Genomic DNA, 18,322 nt, shown 5'->3' with positions numbered 1-18,322 from the left:
TCCGTATAAGAAGCCAGCAAAAACTTCATTAAGTTGGAGTAAGCAGAAGCCGCTTTCGACTCTTGTTCCGACTGATCCTTCCCATCCGACATTGTCGACTGCTTGGCTTCTTCATCCGTATAAGACTTAACTTTCTTCAACGACTTAACTAAGTCCTGAAGCTGTCTCAACGGTTCCAAAAAAGCTTCTTCTTTGTTGTTCGCATCATCTCCCGATGGTGCGGGCGAAGGAGACAACTTCCTTGATGAAAACTTGCGAGTCGAACTCTCTCTCTCGTTAGCTGGCGAACGAGTCGAAACTTTCCTTGTTTCAGTCGGCGAGACAAAACCATGCGAGTCCGACACTGATACCTCGCGAGATCGTTTGCGAACAGCACCCGAACCTCTACTAGGCGAAAGATACACAGGGTTCTCCCAAAAGCTACACGAGGGTTGAGGACTCTTTTCCCTCCCTCTCTTCACAGGTGATGACGAATTATCCAATGGCACTGCGCGCCTTTTCAACGGGCGTGACACTTCACTCCACTTCTTTCGCCTGGTATCAGGCGAACACACCTCCGAGTCCGACGACAAACCTACACCAGACACATCTACACCTTTCCAGTGGTGTCTCTTTACAGAAATCGAGTCGAAATTCACGACTGAGTCGACGGCCGCCCGTGGGCAAACCCCTCCAGTCTCCCTTCGACTCACGGTATGTCTTCTCCCAGGTGCTGGGGAGCGGGACAGTGACCTCGGTCTAGAAGACGTGGAGGGACGGACAGCCGCCTCCTCGGATACACACTTGCACTTTTCACTTCACCAGACTTAATCACAAATTCACGAAAAGATGTACCTAAATCCATGACAGATTTAGCAAGCAGCTCAAATTTCCTATCCATCTTATTTTCTAATTGGGCAATGGTGTCGGAATCAGAAGCATGGGGAACCTGAGCCGGAGTAAGGTGTACTGAAGTAGGAGGACTATCAATAGGAGAGACGTTTGACAAAATAGGAGAAGACAAAGCGGGCTTCTTTGCCTCTGACGGCAAAGGAGTTGACTCTAATCTAGCCCTACTATCAGCCCTAATGGCTGCCTTTCTTTTCCTATCTTTTTCCATCTTATCAAGATGAGACAAAAAACTCTTCCATCCTTGATCATCTAGATCTTCACATTCATTACATGTACGCTCTTTAGTACACTCTTGCCCCCTACATTTCACGCACTTCGAGTGTGGGTCATAACATAACTTGGCTAATCTAGTTTTGCAGCCTTCGCTGCAAAACCTAACAGATGAACCTGAATCTGACATAACTCACACTAAACAGATGAATAAAGAAAGCAGCTAAGCCGTCAAACACAAAAAACAACCAAGAAAATTGTACTTCACCAAATCGGGTGTCAAACAAAAATGGCGAACAGTTGACTGCAGCGAAATACACAGGTGTTTCACCGTGGGCGGCAGAAAACGAATTGTCAAGCAAAGCTCAGTAGTACCGGGGATCCCCGAAAGTGGGCGGGGTTGTATCACCTACACGTCAGCAGCGCCAATTAGCGCCGAGAAATTTGGAATTTCGACTGCCGTAAGGTAAGAAGCGTATAGCTATGTAATTGTTCGGTAAGTTTCATGTGTGAAACAACCATTGCAAAATAAATGAAGATGAAAAGAACCGCAGATTAGCAAACTTTTCAAAACTATGTCCAACCAATCATCTTCGAGGAATGGTTGTCATATAATCAGTAGGCAGGCTTAGCTGCCAAGCTAGATGGACTCCGCTATAGTGGGGTTCGACTGTCAACTAATGAAACAAAGGATGACCATGAATTATGTCTAGCTGCTTTCACTGCATGATAGTTGCGCTCTACATTTCTTATTGAAGATTATAATCTCTTCTGTGTGGTGTCTACAGCATTGAGTCAATGCCCTCCTTGTGGTTCCATGCAAAGCACTTAGTTCTGATGATCACCAAGGGACTGGTCGCCATCGAAACAGCCCTTTAGGTTTGGGAATAGAGTAAATTCCTGCTGTATGAAGTGTTCCATTGAGGAAGTCAATAACATCTCTACACTGTGAAATTTAACTGCACTGCTTTCTATACCACTTAGTTCTTGGACTTTCTTTAAGTCTGCTTTTTTAAGCAACCATCATGGTGATCTCTGAGCAGATGGGCTTTTATTGGTGTTAATGATAACTGGCGTATGATCACTTGCATGCCAATAATCTAGTGTTCTTCACTCAAAATCAGTCAGGAAATTAGAACTTACGACTGAAAGGTCAATACACGTGTGTGTACTTGTCTGTCTGAATATGCAAGTGTGTGGGCTCTCCTGTATCAAGGAGTCCCACATCCTCATTTTCTGTAAGTGATGGCATAACATTACCCCTTGCATTGCCTAAAACATCACCCCACAAAGCATGTCTACTGTTCATACCTCTGAGTAGGAGAAATGGTCAAGGGAGTTGATGAATCGCCTTGATCATATCAACTTATGAAACAATACAGTTTGGAGACATGTATAGAGAGCAAATTATATATCACCTGTCTGTATCAGTTTGTACAGCCACTGCCTGCAAAGGTACATGAAATAAGAGGTATTTGGGGGATATCATGACAAACATGTATGAGACTTCCATCATGACAACCCACTTATTGTTCGTAGGAAGTCCTATAGCTTAAATACTCCCTAAAAAGTCATTACAAGGTAATTATCCGAGGCAGTGCTCCTCAAACACTGCTGTCACGACATTCAACAGCTTCCGGCACACTGTGCGTTGGTAATAAGTCCTGGTCTCATGGGGCACCTTAGTAGAAAATAAAGGGCCTTCTTGATGCTGTGGTAATTCCGAGATATTGCAGGGGAGGGGTGTTATATCCCAACCTGGCGTAATCTTTTAAGTCACTTTAAAATCACACAGAACAGCACACATACAAATTCTTGTTTTTTTCTATCCTTCATCATTGAACCCAAACAAGTATCCTAAATATAGGAAGGTAGGTAAAAACTTGAATGACTTTACCAAGGACCATTTTTTCATCTGGGTCACTGGAATTTTCTGATAAGGAGCTTGGCCTTTTCGTCAATTATCAATTTCTTTTCAAAGCTCCTTTGAGGATGAACAGCAGCTATAACAAAAACTTTTGACAAAGGAAAAACCTATTTAGTAGCTGGTGGAGGTCATCAAACCCACCCACTTTCCGTAACAAAAAGGTATGTGAATTTGTGGCAAGTAATTTTTCTTTCACAGACCTGGCAAGTAATGGGGGACTTGGTTGTCAGAGGTGACAACAGCCTGGCTGTTGTCACCTCTGTGTAAGAAGTGTGAAGGAAAACTAGGATATTTCTGAAGGAAAAGGAAAGTCCTTTTACACTTTATCACTGCATCTATCAGAGGCACTATGCTGAGCAAGACCATCTATGATTCAATTCTTTGATATTTGTTGGTCCGTCTTATGGAACCCTGGGGGAACCCTAAGAGGACACACAACAGGTACCAAAAATAGGTTTTCCCTTTGTCAAAACCTGTTTATTTTATTCAGGCCAAGACCAACTGAGAGAAGTCTTTGATATTCGTTGGTCTGTCTTATGGAGCCCTTGCAGAACCATAAGAGTAACTCTTCTGATGACTCGCAGCGAATACCAAAAATAGGTTTTTCTTTTATCAAAAACTGTTAACTTTATTAACTTCCAAGTCAACAGTGATTCTGCTGTTACTGAGAGATGTTTTAAAATTGCAGTTTGAAACAACATTTGAGAATGATACACCAAGTCTAATAAATTTACTAATTACCTTTGATCTAGCTTCAGCAAAGGTTGCTTTTCTACAGCACATACTGCCTGAATTTCCTGCTCCACAGCATATACATCCCATTTACTATATGAAGCTAGATGTTTGCCTCCACAGTGTACACATTTGGGATCTTTCCGACACAGATCATGTTCAGTGTAACTACAATTTACACAAATTGGCTCATTTCCTTGTTCTTTGTGTCTACAAGAGGTTAAAACACGATCAAACTCTTGACAGTACAAGCATCTCCTGGGTCTAGGTACATATGAAATGCCTCACTGAATGCTTATTAGGTAGCGTTGACTAACTCGGGGAGCCTTGTTAAAGCAAATATTTAAAATAAGACCTGGTTGAAAAGTAAGTGTATGCCATCAATTTTCTTCATTCTTTCAACTTTTACTCTGCCTTTAGCTTCAAATTCTTCCTGAAATTTCCCAACAGTGAAACTCATTAACTAAGGTGCATAAATTAAGCCCTTAGCATGACTGACATTAAAATGAGCCTTACATTCTACAGGCAGTCCCCAGCTATTGGTAGACTCGGTTAATGATGATTCTGTTTTATGGCGCTTGTCTAGCTCTGTAAAATAAGGCGCTGAGTTCCAGCTATAGGCGCCATCAACTGGTTATAAGCGTCATTAACCAGTAATTAGCACCATAAATCACCAAGTTTTGGTTAATGGCGGTTTTTGCTTATCAGCACCCCACTGAGAATGGAACTCCCACTGATAACTGGGGACTGACTGTACGGGGATTCAATACAAATAAGTATTCTATTTCATGCAGTTCCTGGTTATCAGCAGGCTCAATTATCAGCAATTTGGTTTTAAAGCACTTGTCTAGGGGTGAAAATCAGCGATTTTCAGCACCTACTTACATGTGCCGATTTCCGCTTATCAGCACCAATAATTGGATACTGGCGCCAATACATACCTAAAAGAGGCGCCAATAAGCACCAGGGATTTTCAGTTATCGTCACGCCGTTGGAATGGAACCTGCCGATAACCAGAGATTGCCTGTACACGTATTGCTCTGTGGTGAAATTTCAAGTTTGCTGCCGCAACACTTGACTATTTCTCTGTACACTTGGAAAGACTTCATCATTAACATAAAATTTATAGGCAGTTCCCAGGTTACAGTAGGGGTCCCACGAGCCAAGAAATCTTAAATAGACACCAAATGTCTTTCAAGTGGGCCATTTCTAAGCCAACAGCACCAGTGAGAGTTGATTCCCAAGAGTCCACTACCTGGAGGATTGGTTACCCCTCAACGATGGCATCAACCATAATCTGAGAGGCCCAAGTGCAAGCAAAACTACCAATGGGCAAACCCGACAGAATGCCGCCATTCCTGCTCCCTCCAGAAATCTTTGGGTCAGCTCCAGAGAATATTCCCAGCTTGTGATATTAATATGACTGGCATAGTAATCTCTGTCAATTGTGAAAAACCACTGGGGATTGACAGGATACCCATAGCTCCCACAATTGAACTCTGAAAAAACCCAATCTTGGCAATGGTGGGAACTCAAGACAAGTGAAAGAGGAGGTTGAAAAGCTTAGACAGCAAGATGAAGGAAGCCAATTAATTAAACCGATAAAAAGTATCTAAAGGCACAACTATGTGAAAAACCCATTTCTGGGCCTAACCTGTGTCGCTCCGTGAAATGCGCCTATAGCACTCATTTCTAAGGTATAAATATTGCTAAATATACAAGAGAAAAAAGCTATATGGAATGCCAGGGTTATACCTGGCTCGCTCACCCCTATAGGGTGTCGGTATGGAAACTGGGGCGTGTGAAAACCACTACCAGAGGTCCTCTGCCAATTAGACTTCTCCCTTCTCAACATCCCTCGCTCTAAAGAGGGGCCGATCCACAGCCATCTACTGCCCGCTACTGCTACAACTAGCGCCCCCTCCGACATTCCTTTAATAGCACTGTGCAGACTTACACGTGTGTGTGTTCTTAGGAAGCCCTTTTTTGCTTGTTTTGAGATGTCTGAGCATCAGGAGACTCCCTCATCTAAGTTGAGTACTGCAATTATCAATTTTGTTCTTTTTAAGGTACCGATGCTTTTTATAAGAATGTTTTCTTTGTTGGTACGTAGCGGAAGCCCTGCATGACGCCGCTCCCGAGTCAGCCATTTTATACGCGTCGCTACCTGCAAAAGTTTCATAACAATTCATGACGACTTTCAATTAGTTCCTCATGCTGATTGTAGTCGTGTCTATTAGTTAGCTTAGCATTTAATCAAAGAATTTTATGCCTTTTATTATATATTCGGTATCCTGACGTGAGAGTCATACACTGGCCTACCCGTCCAGGCCAAAATTGGTTTTGGAAGGTAGGCTAGCCATGGGAGTTCCCGTTATCCTGCTCGTTAATGGCTGACTTTCCAGTCGATTCGTTGGCTGGACGGCCTAGCCAGTACTATATCGTACTCTAGCTCTAAAAAACGGGGCTAGTTCATCCACCTGACCAGATCGAAATTCGATTTTGGAGGGTGGATTGGCCCTTATTGTGGCCTATGTACGATGTCCTTAGAGCCACCCTGGCCTACCTGACCAGATCGGTGTTCCGATTTTGGAGGGTTAGGCTAGCTGCTCGTATGGACTTTTATCCTATCCTCCCCCTTCCCTATTCCCCTCTCGCGTCAGGACCGCTTGTATGATACTATCCATGTCTTATTATTGTAGTGCTTGCCTTAAGTATGAGACAATTGGCCTATAAGCCTTCTGTCCCTGGTATTGATTGGTTCACGGCTTCTCGGAGGGTTGTGCCACCTGGCTGGTTGCTGTGACCAATCGATCACGAGTGAGCCACCCCTATCGGCGTCCTCCCTCCCCCTGAACCCACTTCGGTGGGGTAATGCAGCTCGCCATACACTACCCTCGGGCAGGGCCAGGGAGAGCCATCACAGGGCCCTGGTACTGTGAGTGTCATTGGGCCCCTACCATTTGGCGAGTGAAGTGAGCCCATCCAGCTGGGGGGATCAGGATTTTAGAATTTGACCAATTTTAAGAGCCAATTTAAAGCCATAAATGTTCACTGGTAGGATGTAAATTCTGTTCATCTTGCCATATTGGAGCTTTATTTATGACTTGCAGTTAACAACTTATTTTGTTATTACATTACGTATAATTTGAGATAAACAAAACTTACTCATGAAACTCATTAAAGTGGCATTGTGCAGTAAGTCACTGTTGGCCTGTTGCATGTTGTGTATAATTATCATGCATAATAAAGTTTTGATGAATTTGAAATTCAAATTTCCCTATATTAAATAAATCATAAATGTGACTGTTTCATACAAGTATACATGTATAATTATTAAAGAAATACTCCTTTCCTTGCTTTTCTAGCAGCAAAACACTCAATTAAATCATCAAAATCAATCTTTCGTGCCAAATCACTTTCAATGCTTAAAAGACTTAGTGATGATAATCTCTCTTGTCCCATTGTGCTTCTTAAGTGATTCTTAATCAACTTTAATTTGCTAAAGGATCTTTCTGCAGAGGCAACTGTGACTGGCAACGTCAAGAAAATTCTCAAGGCTATGCATATATTTGGAAACAAATCTTGTAGTTTTAATTTTGTGATCTTATTAAGAAGCAGAAGTGGAGAGAGAGAGTTGTCATCTAAATTGGCTTTATGTATATTCTCAAGGTACAGAATTTCCTCAGTTAGCTTGTCACTAGAGATGTCTTTGCTATACTCAGTGCTAAAGTTTTTAGAATCATTTACTATCACTTCATCAGTCATATCAAGATATGACCACAGAAACCCAAATAGTTTGTTAATCTGGAAGATGGCCTGGTAACGCTTGTTTAGTCTCTCACATACTGTGTCAATAACCTTAAAAAACACTTCTTTCTTAAACCTATGTTCGTCTGTCTGTATAAGTGAATCTTCACCTGATACCTTATCATCATCAGAGTCGGAGTCATCAAAAAAGGATTTTCTTTTTCCTTTCCGAGTGACTCGAAATACTGGGTCAATGTTCATGGCAACTGCAACAACTTTGGCTTCATCATAAATTAAATGCCACTTCTTTTTGAGAGACTGCAATTCAGTTTCCAAGTCCTCTATGTTTTTTACTTCAATATCTACAGTAGAAGACTGAGCTTGAATCACCTGATTTCTCTGATCTATTGAATTCAATAACTTGAACCAAAAAGCAGCCATCAAAATACATTCAAAAGAAGACACATACTTAATAGCGGCTGCCACATCTACTTTAGTTTTAGCTGTTAAACTCTTCAGTTGGGATATTTCTTCAAGTGAAGCGAGAATACCAGGTAAATGGTGTGCAAAGGGCCTGACACTAGCTACTCTATCTGTCCACCGAGTTCCAGATAAACCGTGAAGAGATGCCGCAATGTGACTCTCAAGTATCTCCCAGCGTTTGGGACTGCTCGAGCAAATATTATATACTGTCTGTACCATCCCAAAAAATGTTACTACCTCTTGCAACAAGCAGCAGCATCAGAACCACACAAGTTTAAGGAATGACAGCCACAAGGTGAGAACAAGCAGAGAGGATTCTTTCTTTTAAGATGGCTCTGGACTCCATTGTACTCACCTGACATATTACTACCATTGTCGTATCCCTGACCTCTGCAATCTTCAAAAGGAATATGAGAATCACTAAGAAATTTTAATATCATCTCTGAAATGTCTGCCCCGGTCTTCTTACTGTCATCAATAAATGAAAGAAATCTCTCTTGTATCAGGTATTTACCACATTCATCACAAGTTAGGTATCTCAGGATGAATGTACTTTGTTCAGTATGTGACATATCTGGGGTAGCATCAACCATTATTGAATAATATTTGGCCTGATCACGCTCATTAAGAATACAGTCTTTAACCTTTTCGGCACATAATTGAATGAATTCATTTTGTGACGAATAGGAGATAATGAGCCTGAAGACGCTTCCCATCCTTCTGAGCTTCTCTCACTTTAGATACATGATCTTGAAGAATGGGATCATAACGAGAAAGCAGCTCAATTATACCAAGAAAATTTCCATTATTTGTATCACCTATCATGCTAGACTCTCCTTGAAATGAAAGGCCTCGCTCTCCTAAAGTCAGTACAACATCCAAGATTCGTTTTAGAATTAGCTTCCATTTACTTTTCTCAGACTGAATGATCTCTGTAACTGATCATCAATTTTCCAGATTCCTCTTTCAAACGTGCTTCTAACTGACGCCAGTCTAGATAACACTGTTTGTGGTAGTTTGTATGCTCATGTTCTGGAATGCGGTTATAATGTTTTTTCCATGACGATTGTTTTCCAATGCCACATGATGTCAAATTTGAAGGTGTTTTTGGCTGTTGTGTACATCCTGCAATAAACAGTCGACAAGGAAAACAAAAAAGTGCTCTTTTACACTGACTATACACTAGCCAATCTCGTTTTCCAGTTTCACCATTTGGTCTCTGAACTTTCAAAACTGTATAAGGGAAACTGTTACCCTTATCATCTGAAGCAATTTGACTTGGTATTGGCTGAGGGCCCTGTCTAACAAAATCTTCAATCTGCACTCGAGATGGCCTATCAGGGATCAAACCTATATCTCTTTGTTGTTCAGTGTCTTTGGGTTCTGCATTTATTACATCGGATTCGGCTTCCTGTTGGGCATCTTGGACTAATGACTGTGAAGTTGAGGGGTCTGACTCTGAGGATGAGGGCAAGATATTCTGGTCTTCTACATTAGTGTCTATTGTGTCTATTTTCTTAACACCCACTTCAAATAATGTTCTTGCACACTTTAAAACAGCCTCTTCCCTAGCCTGTTTTTCTTTCTGCTTCTGTGCACCTGATTTGTGAGAATACATTATGCAGTCTGAAAGAAGAGGAAAAAAACTTTTACCCTAAAGGCTAAAGCACAATGGTGATAATGACATTATGACACTTACACCATTACATGGTACATACTCAACAGTTTTGGTCAATTTGTTTAAAAAATGTACATGTTGTTATTGAACAATTTCATTTAATTTAACAGGGATGGACTTGGACTCAAAAATCGACTTTGGAATTTTTTCTTTGAAGCAGCCTATTTGGTGAGCAAAGCAAGCGGCAAGCCTATAAGCTATAGACCTGTAGGTATAAACCGCCTATTTAGGCATTATCCAGCTAAAGGGTAAGAACCATGCGATGTAAGCCTCCCCCTCCCCTCTCCCAAGAAAATTATGAAAAACAACCAGGTGTGACTGTCTGCATATATTTTAAAGGAAAATATGGATAAACTATCATAAACAAACTGGTGTAAATAAACAATGCACATAACACTATACGGTCCATACCATTTCCCCCAGGTTGGGAACCACTGCTGTAAGTTCTGTAACTTACTGAAATATTTGCCAAGGAATGAGAAAGACGATGTACATCCTGCCAGGCAATCAGAATGATGGTGACTGAGCGAGACGGAGAGTTGACATCGCTTATATTCCAACACAGCTGAGCTGCATTCATTTACGTAATTACGTGGTGTCACTCCAGGCTTAAGATTATTTAGAAAGTTTTTCAACAACTATAATTTTACTGATTAACTGTAGAAACTTCTATTATATATATACATATGTTTATGGTGTGTTTTGCATATTAGTATTCTCTCTATCTCTCTCTCTCTCTCTCTCTCTCCATTTGCTCTCCCATTTTTTTCCCTCCTGGTCGGGTGACTGGCCCCCTTTGAGACCGGGCCCTGGTGTAAAGAAACCAGCTTCACCCCCCTCTCACGGGCCCTGCCCTCGGGTAAGAACGGCTAGAGCCTTATCCCTAGTTGGGGGAGGGTAGGGGTATGATTGGGGTAGTGGTATAGCTCTTGATGCTCGGTGGGTATGAGGCCGGTGGTGTCCACCTCGGCGAGTCCTGGTTGGCCACCTGACTCGTCGGGATGGTATACGCCGCGTTGTTTACTGTGTTTTCGCCACCCTACCCCCGGACCCCTATCCTTTTGCTATCCTCCCACTCCGGTGGGACAGGGGCTCGGCTAGAGAATTCGTTTCTGTTACAATGACAATAGTTACGATTCCTTAAATCATCAGACTCAGGCCTAGGTTTTACCTATTTTCCCTGTTCTGCTCCTGTTAAGCCAGACCCGTGATTATAATAATAATAGCAACTGTGTGGGGGCGGGACACAGAGTGGACGACAACAGACAGAACTTATGTCTAATAGTTTTAATTTAGCCTAAGTTTCACACCCTCAGGGTATGTATCTGGTCCATTTTACTACAGCGGGCAATTACCCACCCCGCCGGGTATTCTGGGAACGGAATACTGTGTACTCAGTTCCCATCACTCCCCCCTCTCCAACATTCTCTGTCAGTGATTCTGCTTCCCACTCTGGTGGGGGCGGATTGGGGATAAGAGAAGCGCTTCCAGAGTGCCGGGTAGCGCTTCTCCAGTGTGAGCGGATTCAGACCAGGTCTATCCTTCCCCTGTTCTGTTCATACCAAGCCTATTTTACTAAAGACAATCATGACGAGAACGAGATTAGGGTCCGGAGCAGTCAGGAACTTATTAAGAGAAGTAAAAACGTATGTTTAATAGTTTAGTAAACACGCACATTCCGCTGGAATCTACTCCGGCGGCCTTAATTTTAGGATTCATGCCCCGTCGGATACAACTCTGGCGGGCCTGTATAGAGATACTCATGTATCATTTAACTTACAGATGGTAGGCTGTCAGGAGACGGCATGCATGGCGGTCCTGCAGCAGCCGTGAGGACATGAGGTGTGTAGATCTCATGCCGGATGTGCGGTCCAGGTGGACGACCTACTGGTGTGGCACCCGGATGGTTGCGAAGTGTGTTACACACTGGTGATGGATCTGACTAATGAGTCGGTAGGTACCATTCCAATAAATGATACATTGAGAATCATAATGACTTATTTTGAAGTACGTGGATCATTATTCTAGGATAGGTCTTGACTCCACTATCTCTCAGACCCCTCAAGGCGTCGTTGTTAGCAACCCTCAAGGTATGGGTAGAAGGATTTGGTAGGAACGTCAAATCCAAGCAACCCTACATGCTGTCAGAGGAGATGTGCTCCCTCCTCTACCCCAACGCAAAGATGTTGGCAGCTGTAGCGGCAGATTTGGCGGCTCCTATCATTGCCAGGATCCGCGAGGAGACCCAGGTCCTGCCGGAAGAGCTGGAGGGTTTAGGCGACAAGGTCCTTGGGGAGGTAGCAGCCATTAGCCTGGACCGCGAGCCAATGGTCGTCACCAACCAAGGTCAAGGTAGGGAGGTAAGTGAGGCAGGTGGCACACGGTTTAAAGTTCTATCCTTTAGTCCGTCTCAATCTTCTTCCTCTTCCTTCCAGGGATTTACCGGGAAACCACGACCAGTAGGGACGAGTCGTGCTCGGTAATCCCTAAAATAAAATCTCTTAAGAATCCCCTACCGAAGGCTACCAAGCCTTCAAAGCCTCCTAAAACGAGCTCCGCCAGTACGCCACCAGCTACTAACCCAGTGGCGGACTCGGCAAAAGCTGCTCCCCCACATCAGGGGTTGAGAGCTAGAGGGTCCAGAGCCAGACCTATGGAATCCGGCTTTGACCCAGCAACTTTTTCAAGTTTGCTCATGCAGGAGATGGGTAACTTGGTGCAAACCAAGTTCCAAGAAATCTCCTCGCAGCTCGTTTCCAGCCTAGAGATGTCGTGACAGTCCATTCAGTCCCTGACCCAGAGGCTGCAAAACCAGGAGAGCTTGATGGCAGAACTCCTCCGGTCCGGACACTCACAACAACCATTTGTGGTGCCGGACGCATCAAAACTCCCGCCATTTAAGAATAACAATCCATGGCAGCTTGCAGTCCATGCCCCATTTTCAGAGGGCATGTTGACAATCGAGGGATGTGGAACCCGGCCAGTAGAAGACTTCTAGTTTTACCCGCCGGGTCTCGAATTCCCCTTTCTGGGCTACGCCCGGCTAACGGAGGAGGCACTGATAAGGGTAGATAAGGTCCCGAAGGAGACTGTTATCTACCCCAGAGACAAAGCCCAATCAGCATGGGTTCGTACCCTGACTGACTGGGAGTGTGTCAACACAAAGTTGACACCACATAAAGGCTCGTACACCATGTTTGTGGTAGATGACGACACTAGAACTGACTCTCCAAGCGGTAATGGACAAAAAGCCGATGCCTCAACTCAGGGAGACAGACCTGACCTCCCTGCTTCTCCCGGGAGACCTGGAGTGCTGGGTGGATGCCCCAGCAACTATTACGGTAGGGAAACTCAATCCGGACTGTGCTTCCACTCAGTTCAGTGAGCGCCTACCCAGGATTCCGGAGCCCATGATAAAGGCGGAATATGAGGCAAAGTGCAGACTGAGCAGATCTATCAACTCGGTCACCACGGCGGAGATGACATCCCTGGTCTACGGTGAAGAGCCTCTATTTAAAGTCCTGACGAAGTCATTACTTCAGACCCTCCAGTGTGACGTATATGACTTCGCAGTAGCCAGGAGAAACTGTAGGAAGCACATCTTAGCCGATGCTTCCATCAGGCATGAGCCCAATAGGCTTATTAAGGCTCCAATTTGGGGTGCAAATCTATTCCCCGAAAGTGTGGTGAACAGTGTTCTCGGCGAAGCGGCCAGGGCAAATCAGAACCTGCGAGTCCGCTGGGGTCTCATTTCCATAAGAAAATTTGAACCTGCCGGAACACATCCCAGGGGCAGGAAGAGGCCTAGGAAGTTCCAGTCCTTCCAGACCTCTCAAGCTCAAGCGGTGGTACAGGCTGTTCCTGTAACCCAGCTCAATCAACCCTCCACCTCAAAGGCCCAGCCTCAGCAGCAATTTGTTTTGTTACAGAGCCAACCACCTCAGCAGCCCGAGTTCGACCACATTTGTCTCATCTCCGGCCTTCAACGCCTCCTATGAATCACAAGGGGCATTTCCAGGATACAACCGGTTCGCAAGGGGTAGCAGAGCCAGAGGAGCCTTCCGACACAAGGCCAGAGGTAGAGCCTCTGCTAGAGGCAGAGGTTTCTGGGGGAGCCGGGGAAGTAGGCCCTCCGCTAACCAGTGAGAATCCCCAGGTAGGAGGGAGGCTGTACTTCTTCCGGGACCGTTGGAAATTCAGCATTTGGACCTACAGCATAATATCAAAAGGCCTGGGGTGGAGTTGGATAAAAGGGCCTCCTCCACCAACCAGTTTTTATCAAAATCCAACGGCGGACCTAATAGATTATACCAAAGACCTTCTTCAAAAGAAGGCAATAAAAGAGATCAGACACTTGAAATTTCAAGGACGCTTGTTCAGCGTTCCAAAGAAAGACTCAAACAAACTAAGAATAATTCTGGACCTGTCCCATCTGAACTCATACATTCAATGCGACAAGTTCCGCATGCTAACCGTCTCGCAGGTGCGGACCTTACTTCCCCGTGGGGTCGTCACCACCTCTATAGATCTTACAGATGCTTACTATCATGTTCCGGTAGCAAGGCATTTTTGTCCCTTCCTAGGCTTCAAACTACAAAGACAGGCTTACGCCTTCAAGGTCATGCCATTCGGGCTCAATATAGCGCCCAGAATATTCACAAAGTTAGCAGAGACAGTAGTACAAGAATTAAGAGCTCAAGGGATAATGTTAGTAGCCTACCTAGACGATTGGCTCATTTGGGCAACCAGCGACAAAGAATGTTGCAGGGCAACAGACAAAGTAATAAAATTCCTGGAATATCTAGGATTCCAGATAAACAGCAAGAAATCCCGCTTTACTCCGGCATCACGCTTTCGGTGGTTGGGAATACAATGGGACCTGACCACCCACAGGTTGTCAATCCCGCCGGAGAAACGCAGAGAGATAGCGAAGGCTACAAGACGGTTTCTCAAGGACAGACGTCCCGGAGGAACTAAGAAAGAGTCCTAGGCTCACTTCAATTTGCCGCAGTAACAGATGTTCTGTTAAAGGCCAAACTGAAGGATATCAACCGGGTCTGGCGGACCAGAGCGAAAAAGAAATCTCGGGACAAAATTTCCCGGATCCCACCGATACTCCGGAAGAGACTCCGTCCTTGGACGAAAGTCATGAACCTAGCAAAATCAGTACCGTTACAATTCCCTCCGCCGGCCTTAGTGGTCCACATGGACACCTCACTAAGCGGTTGGGGAGGATACTCCCAGTACAAAAAAGTTCAAGGGTCATGGTCAGTAGCATTCCACCAGCTGCATATCAACGTAATAGAAGCCATGGCCGTGTTCCTGACCCTAAAGAGACTCTCTCCAGCCAAGAAAATCCATATCAGACTAGTGTTAGACAGTGCAGTAATAGTTCACTGTATAAACAGAGGAGGTTCCAAGTCAAGTCACATAAATCATGTGATAGTAGCAGTCTTTTCACTAGCAGCAAAGAACCATTGGCATCTGTCAGCCACTCACCTGGCAGGCGTAAGGAATGTTGTCGCAGACGGTCTGTCAAGGACATCTCCGCTGGAATCGGAATATTCCCTAGACGCAAGATCGTTCAATTGGATATGCAAACAGGTTCCGGGCCTTCAAGTGGATCCGTTTGCCACGGAGTCCAACCACAAGCTGCTGTGTTATGTGGCTCCCAATTTGGACCCTCTAGCTCACGCCACAGATGCCATGTCCATAGACTGGAACGATTGGCAGAGGATTTACCTATTTCCACCCATAAACCTCTTAATGAAAGTTCTGAGCAAACTCAGATCCTTCAAAGGAAAGATTGTGCTGGTAGCTCCCAACTGGCCCAAGAGCAATTGGTTTCCACTCCTAGTAGAGTTAGGACTCCGCCCCAGGCGGATTCCCAACCCGAAGCTGACACAGGTAATACAAACTCGGACTGTGTCAGCTTCCTCAAGAATACAGAATGCCTTAACTTTATGGACTTTATGAAGTTTGCGGCACAGAAGGATGCCAATATTGATCCTCTAAACACTCTGTTTTTAGAGTCAGACAAAAGAGAATCGACGCTTCGGCAGTATGATTCAGCAGGGAGAAAACTAGCCACCTTTCTAAAAGACTCAAAGGTACAGACGATGACTACGAATCTGGCAGCAAGCACTATCACCACAACTAAATCTGCCTTGAGGAAAATATTTCAGTTTGGTTTTAATATTGATCTTACAGATTCGTATTTCTCGTCTATTCCAAGAGCCTGTGCCAGACTGAGGCCAGCAGATCGCCCTCATACGGTCTCCTGGTTTCTAAATGATGTACTGAGACTAGCCTCAGAAAAACGTTATTCCTAGTAAGTCTGGCCTCAGGAGCCAGAATATCTGAACTGTCGGCCCTCTCCAGAGAACCAAATCATATTGATTTCCTCCCATCCGGAGAAGTTCTAATCTCCCCAGATCGGAAATTCTTGGCAAAGAACGAGGACCCACAGAACAGGTGGTCCCCATGGAAGATTGTCCCTCTTCCACAAGATCTATCCCTATGCCCTGTAAACATGTTGAAATTCTATCTGAATAGATCTTCCAAAAAGTCTTCAGGCCCTTTATTTATTAGAGAGAATGGCAGAACCATTTCCCTGAAGGCAATCAGACTACAAATCCTGTATTTTATTAAACAAGCCAACCCGCAATCAGTTCCACACGTGCATGATATCCGGGCAGTGGCTACCTCAGTCAGTTACTTTCATCACATGAACTTCGATGATCTCAAAAAATATACGGGTTGGAAATCACCGACAATATTTAAACACCACTACCTAAAGTCTCTAGAGTCCCTTAAGTACTCAGCAGTGGCAGTAGGGAACATCGTTTCCCCTGATACAGCCTAGTTATTCTAATAATACCTACTCTTAAGGGATTATAACCACCTTTTAGCACTTTCTCTGGATTGCACATTAACCCACTCCAGTACTGTACATATTTAAGCAATATTAGTTTGTATATAGTTATCCTGTACTACCTGGTGTTGGCATTGCCTTGGTCTTACCAGAGTTTTGTATATATGCTAACTCTTGTATATAATGTTGTAAGCTAAGGATTATTAAGGATAAGGAACTTTTATTAAAATTGCACAATAAACAGTTAGGAGTTTTTATATTTTCCTTCCAGTAGCTTTGTTTACACTGTATTGCCAAGCTAGTGGGGCCAATTCTCTGTTAGTATCTCACGGAGCAACACAGGTTAGGCCCAAAAAAGGGATTTTGACAAAGGAAAAATCTATTTCTGGGCAAGGACCTGTGTCACCCAGTGAACCCAACCCTATCTTCCCTGCCCTGAGCTGGCCCAAGCTTGGGTGCTATTTTCAGGAATGTCGGAGGGGGCGCTAGTTGTAGCAGTAGCGGGAAGTAGATGGCCGTGGAACGGCCCCTCTTTAGAGCAAGGGATGTTGAGAAGGGAGAAGTCTAATTGGCAGAGGACCTCTGGTAGTGGTTTTCACACGCCCCAGTTTCCATACCAACACCCTATAAGGGTGAGCGAGCCAGGTATAACCCTGGCATTCCATATAGCTTTTTTCTCTTGTATATTTAGTAATATTTATACCTTAGAAATGAGTGCTATAGGAGCATTTCACTGGGCGACACAGGTCCTTGCCCAGAAATAGATTTTTCCTTTGTCAAAATCCCTTATTTGCTGCTATCCAAGGCTGGATGACACTGGCATGGCATCAGGCCATCAAGCAATGGGACCAGTATATGGAAGGGCTCTTTTCATTTAGTTTCTTTATTTTTCCTGCTTGGAATATTGTAGATTTTACAATCTTGCACATTATATTTTCTTTTTTTAAGAGCATCTAATAAAAATTCCTTGTATACTATTCATTGTGCCATGTTTCATTACTTCAGCTTTTGAGTAATCTATAGATTGTATTGCAAGTTAACTCATTTTTTATAGTTACTTCAACCAATCATGTTTTATTTTTGAATGACCTGAAAGTCATTTCAGCTGTGAAAGTCCGTTTAATGGTATTTTTCAAGTCTGATAATATTTGGTTTCACTTTCTAATATTAAGAACCTTGACCAATTCTCATTTCTGAATAGGGAATAGAACCAGGCCAAGATTGGATCCTGCAATTTAGTTTTTCTTGCACTTCAACGGGCTTTGAAATGAGTTCAATTTACTTCTGCTTGATTGGAGGACTCAAAAGGTAAAATTAAGGGCCTCCCAGAGATCAAAGGTTGTATATTATTATTCGTGATACAATAAACTCAAAATTCATTCAAGATGGGTTCCCTACATCCAGGGGGGCTGTAGAAGGGAAGGAGAATACAGTATGTACAGGCAGTCCCCGGGTTAAGCCCGAACATCGTAAAAAATCCTAAGAAAAGCTTACTTTTGATGCTTTGGGTGCATTCAAAACTATGTAAACTGCATTCTTATTGCATTTTTCATCCAAAAAACCTTCAAATATTGATTATTTTGCATTTTTGGTGTCATATTTCATCTGCCAGATGAGCGTTGTAGGCGTCGTAACCCTGGAACATGCGTCGTAATCCTGGAAATAATGTCTGACGAGTATAATTGAGAAGCGCCTTAACCTCGGAACGTCGTAACCCGGGGACTGCCTTAATTCTGTATTCTCCTTAAGGGTCATCAGTCCATCAAGATTGGATCCA

At 43.8% G+C, this 18,322-nt stretch overlaps 2 protein-coding genes across 2 annotated transcripts; both read right to left on the bottom strand.

Annotated features, from left to right (window-relative positions):
- Window positions 1-7,096: 7,096 nt before the first annotated feature.
- On the bottom strand, window positions 7,097-8,586 carry LOC135211358 (zinc finger MYM-type protein 1-like). The gene is made up of 2 exons (XM_064244671.1): window positions 8,349-8,586; window positions 7,097-8,040 (listed from the first exon to the last, which is right to left on the bottom strand). Exons 1-2 carry the CDS (start codon window positions 8,584-8,586, stop codon window positions 7,097-7,099), a joined length of 1,182 nt encoding a protein of 393 aa, XP_064100741.1.
- Window positions 8,587-8,909: 323 nt separating this feature from the next.
- LOC135211357 (zinc finger MYM-type protein 5-like) lies at window positions 8,910-9,611 on the bottom strand. Its single transcript, XM_064244670.1, has one exon. It carries the CDS (start codon window positions 9,609-9,611, stop codon window positions 8,910-8,912), a length of 702 nt encoding a protein of 233 aa, XP_064100740.1.
- Window positions 9,612-18,322: the final 8,711 nt, after the last annotated feature.

This window comes from Macrobrachium nipponense, chromosome 4, assembly GCF_015104395.2.
Source record: "Macrobrachium nipponense isolate FS-2020 chromosome 4, ASM1510439v2, whole genome shotgun sequence".
NCBI lineage: Eukaryota > Metazoa > Arthropoda > Malacostraca > Decapoda > Palaemonidae > Macrobrachium > Macrobrachium nipponense.
Note: the sequence above shows the minus strand (reverse complement) of the source record. Positions and strands in the feature narration are given on the sequence as shown.